Source organism: Sinocyclocheilus rhinocerous, unplaced genomic scaffold (genome assembly GCF_001515625.1).
Source record: "Sinocyclocheilus rhinocerous isolate Xijiao unplaced genomic scaffold, SAMN03320098_v1.1 scaffold1145, whole genome shotgun sequence".
Taxonomy (NCBI): Eukaryota; Metazoa; Chordata; class Actinopteri; order Cypriniformes; family Cyprinidae; genus Sinocyclocheilus; species Sinocyclocheilus rhinocerous.
Genome location: NW_015658513.1, coordinates 50677 through 53718, shown reverse-complemented (window position 1 = coordinate 53718; position 3042 = coordinate 50677). Strand labels below are relative to the sequence as shown.

The 3042-nt window shown below is 35.9% G+C and overlaps 2 protein-coding genes across 2 annotated transcripts in view; one reads left to right on the top strand and one right to left on the bottom strand.

Moving 5' to 3' along the window:
• LOC107722344 (synapsin-3-like) overlaps positions 1-3042 on the top strand; it is a 53200-nt gene that overhangs the window by 15941 nt on the left and 34217 nt on the right.
• LOC107722346 (metalloproteinase inhibitor 3) overlaps positions 7-3042 on the bottom strand; it is a 17322-nt gene continuing 14286 nt past the window's right edge. Inside the window, exons 4-5 of the mRNA XM_016530673.1 lie at positions 2435-2556; positions 7-844 (exon numbers count right to left, since the gene is read on the bottom strand). Coding sequence (XP_016386159.1) covers positions 647-844; positions 2435-2556 — 320 coding nt within the window. The 3' untranslated portion in view covers positions 7-646. The remainder of the gene's footprint in view (positions 845-2434; positions 2557-3042) is intronic.

Below are 3042 nucleotides of genomic sequence, written 5' to 3'. Positions count from 1 at the left end.
CACACACTCTCACACACACACACTCACACACACACACACACACACACACACGTGACGGGTCTGATCTGAGCAGATGTTTGTGTTACAGACAGAATATTACCTTAATGATCTAAAAACATGCGTCGGAGACCGAGACTCTGAAACAGCAGACTCACACGCTCCTCATCTCAGCCTCCAGCGCAGAAATGGAGCAGAAATCAACAGGAGTTTAGTGTCAGAAACGATTAAACACGTTTGTCACGTCCGATTCACATCCTCCCCATCGGTCAAACCTCGACTTTCCCATTAGAAAACGCATTTCAGACGCATGCCATCAGTCTAGACGTAGAAAAGATGTGATCGATCTACCGTTTATAGTCTCTGCTTTAAATACTAATCACAATTTCATAGCTTACATCATAAACAGCAAGAAGGAAGGAATCATTTCTCTGCATCGAATCATAAATAGATACTGAACCGTATAAATCTGGCACACGCACATAAACAACAGATATGTTTAAAAAGCAGCACATCACTATAAAAGAGCAGGGTTTTATTGCGTTCATAAATGACTTCATATTTAATCTGGTTAATGCGGATGGCTCCGTGTGCTCAGGGTTCGATGGCGTTGATGCACCAGCGGTTTAAGGCCCGGTTCTGAAGCGCTTCAGGGGTCGGTGGTGTTGATAATGAGCTTGTCGCGAGCGCTCATGCCTCGGTACCAGCTGCAGTAGCCCTCTTTCTGCTGGATGCAGGCGTAGTGACGCGACTGATAGCCGGGGAAGCCGAAGTGCGACAGCATATCCGTCCAAAGACACTCGCTCTTGGACGTGACGAAGCAGGGCAGATAGTGGCACGGCTTGATCTGCAAACACAGGACACACGAGCGTTTATTCTAGGGCTGGGTTTTGACACAAATTTCACGATTCAATTCACAAGCTTATTATTTTAAACGATTATTTTGGATATATATCAGGTACAGTACATGCCAAATTTTCTCAAGGAAAACAAATCTCTCAACTAATGCTGTAAAATATACACGAGTCAGTTGGTACTACATTACTATGACTTACTGTAAATTTTTTACCCAGCCCTAGTTTATTCCTCATGCAAATCAGCTCCTGAACCTGTTTCCAGGTGTTTGATGGATGCATGAAGTCTTTATGCAGACGCACTAGATGCAGGGTTTTCTTCTGAAATCGGATGTATTTAATGGTGGTGATTATTCATTGTTAAATGAACATTTGCATGTGAGTCAGGCCCTATAAAATAGTCCTGTTTTTTTTCGTTTAAATTTTCCAAAATGTGCTTTTAATGGTTAAATAACATTTTAGTAAACGAAACGCATGTCTAATTCATTTAAATCTTGAAATTTGCACAATTTAACAACAATTTGTTAAAAGTTTATCAAAAATATATATTTTTTAGGGCCCTATGAAATCCATTTTATTTTTTCCCAAATTCCGTTTTTTCCATTTTAATTTTTTTTGTATTGCATTTTTCTGTAAAACTTTTTCTTGATTACATTAAATCTTAATAATCAAAAAGCATGTCTAATTAATTGAAATCATTCAAACACAATTTAACATTTTTTTTTTTTTTATTACAAAAATATATTTTTAGGCTCCTATGAAATCTTATTTTTCCCCAAATTCTGTTTTCTGGAGTCCATTATTAATGGCTAAATTAAATTAAATCTAATTAATTGTAATTATGAAACATACACAGTTTAACAACAATTTCTTAAACATTTGACAAAAATTTCATTTTAGGGCCCATTAAAAATAAAATGGAGTGTGAAATGCATTTTATTTTTCCAAAAATTCAGTTTAAGTTTCCCAAATAAATTTTTTTCCATTAAAATTTTTCTGTATTCTGTTTCTTTTTCTATTTTAATTTTTTTTATTCAGTTTTTTACTAATCCAAAAGCATTTCTAATTAATTGAAATTATGATACTTACGCAATTTAACAACAATACATGAACATTTTTTACAAAAATTTCATTTTTACCGCCCTATGAAATTGTTTAAATTTTATTTTTTCCCCCAAAAATTCTATGTTTTCCGTTTTAAATTCCATTTTAACGGTTCAAATAAATTTTAATAATCAAAAAGCATGTCTAATTATTGAACTCAAAACTTTACCAAATAATTCATTAAAATGTTTACAATAATTCTTTTTACGATAATGAAATGTTTGATTTTTTTCATAAATTCTGTGTTTGTTTGATTTTGTTTAGTGATCTAACTCTAATGACGACCCAGTGATAATGAGTCTAACGAGCGCGCCCATTACCCACGATCCCTCAGCACATCTGCGCTCAGATCTGAGTCCAGACTGGCTGCCAAACATCTGGTTTGGCTCTTCAGACGAGCCGTGTGCGTGCCGCCGGGGATTATGGGCCGGCAGCTGCTCATTGTGAGCATAGCTAGTGATGAGAATAGCCTCACTCACCCTGCAGTTACAGCCCAGCTGATAGCGATGATTGATGCCCTTCTTCTGAGCCAGAGACAGACGCTCCCATCGCTCGTTGAAGTTACACAGACCCGTGTACAGCTTCCCGTCATGAACACGACCTGCACAAACACAAACACAACAAACGAGCGGACTCTTTCATCAGTGCTGTCTCTGTAGGTCAGGCGGGTCGAGTGGGCCGTGGCGCTCTATATTTAACTGTTTGTGGCTTATGAGCTCCAGCAGAACAGGTGTGTGTCACATGCTTCGCTCCGATAAATCACCACACGCTGACGGACAAACATCTCATTATGCTTCGCTGTGTTTCTGGATACAGAACCATTAATGGGCCAAAATGAGCCACTGCAACTATACTGGCATTGACTGAAAACTAAAAAAGAATTCAAAAGCTAATGTAATAAAATCAATAAAATATTCATAATATTTTAAAAAAATAAAAAATGTAATTTCCCCCCTTTATTCCCTTTTTTAATATTATGTAATATATAATAAAATATGTATTATTTTTTAAATATATAATTTTTCATGAACTCTAATTTATATATAAACATTATATTAAAATGTATATATAATATATTTTATATAAA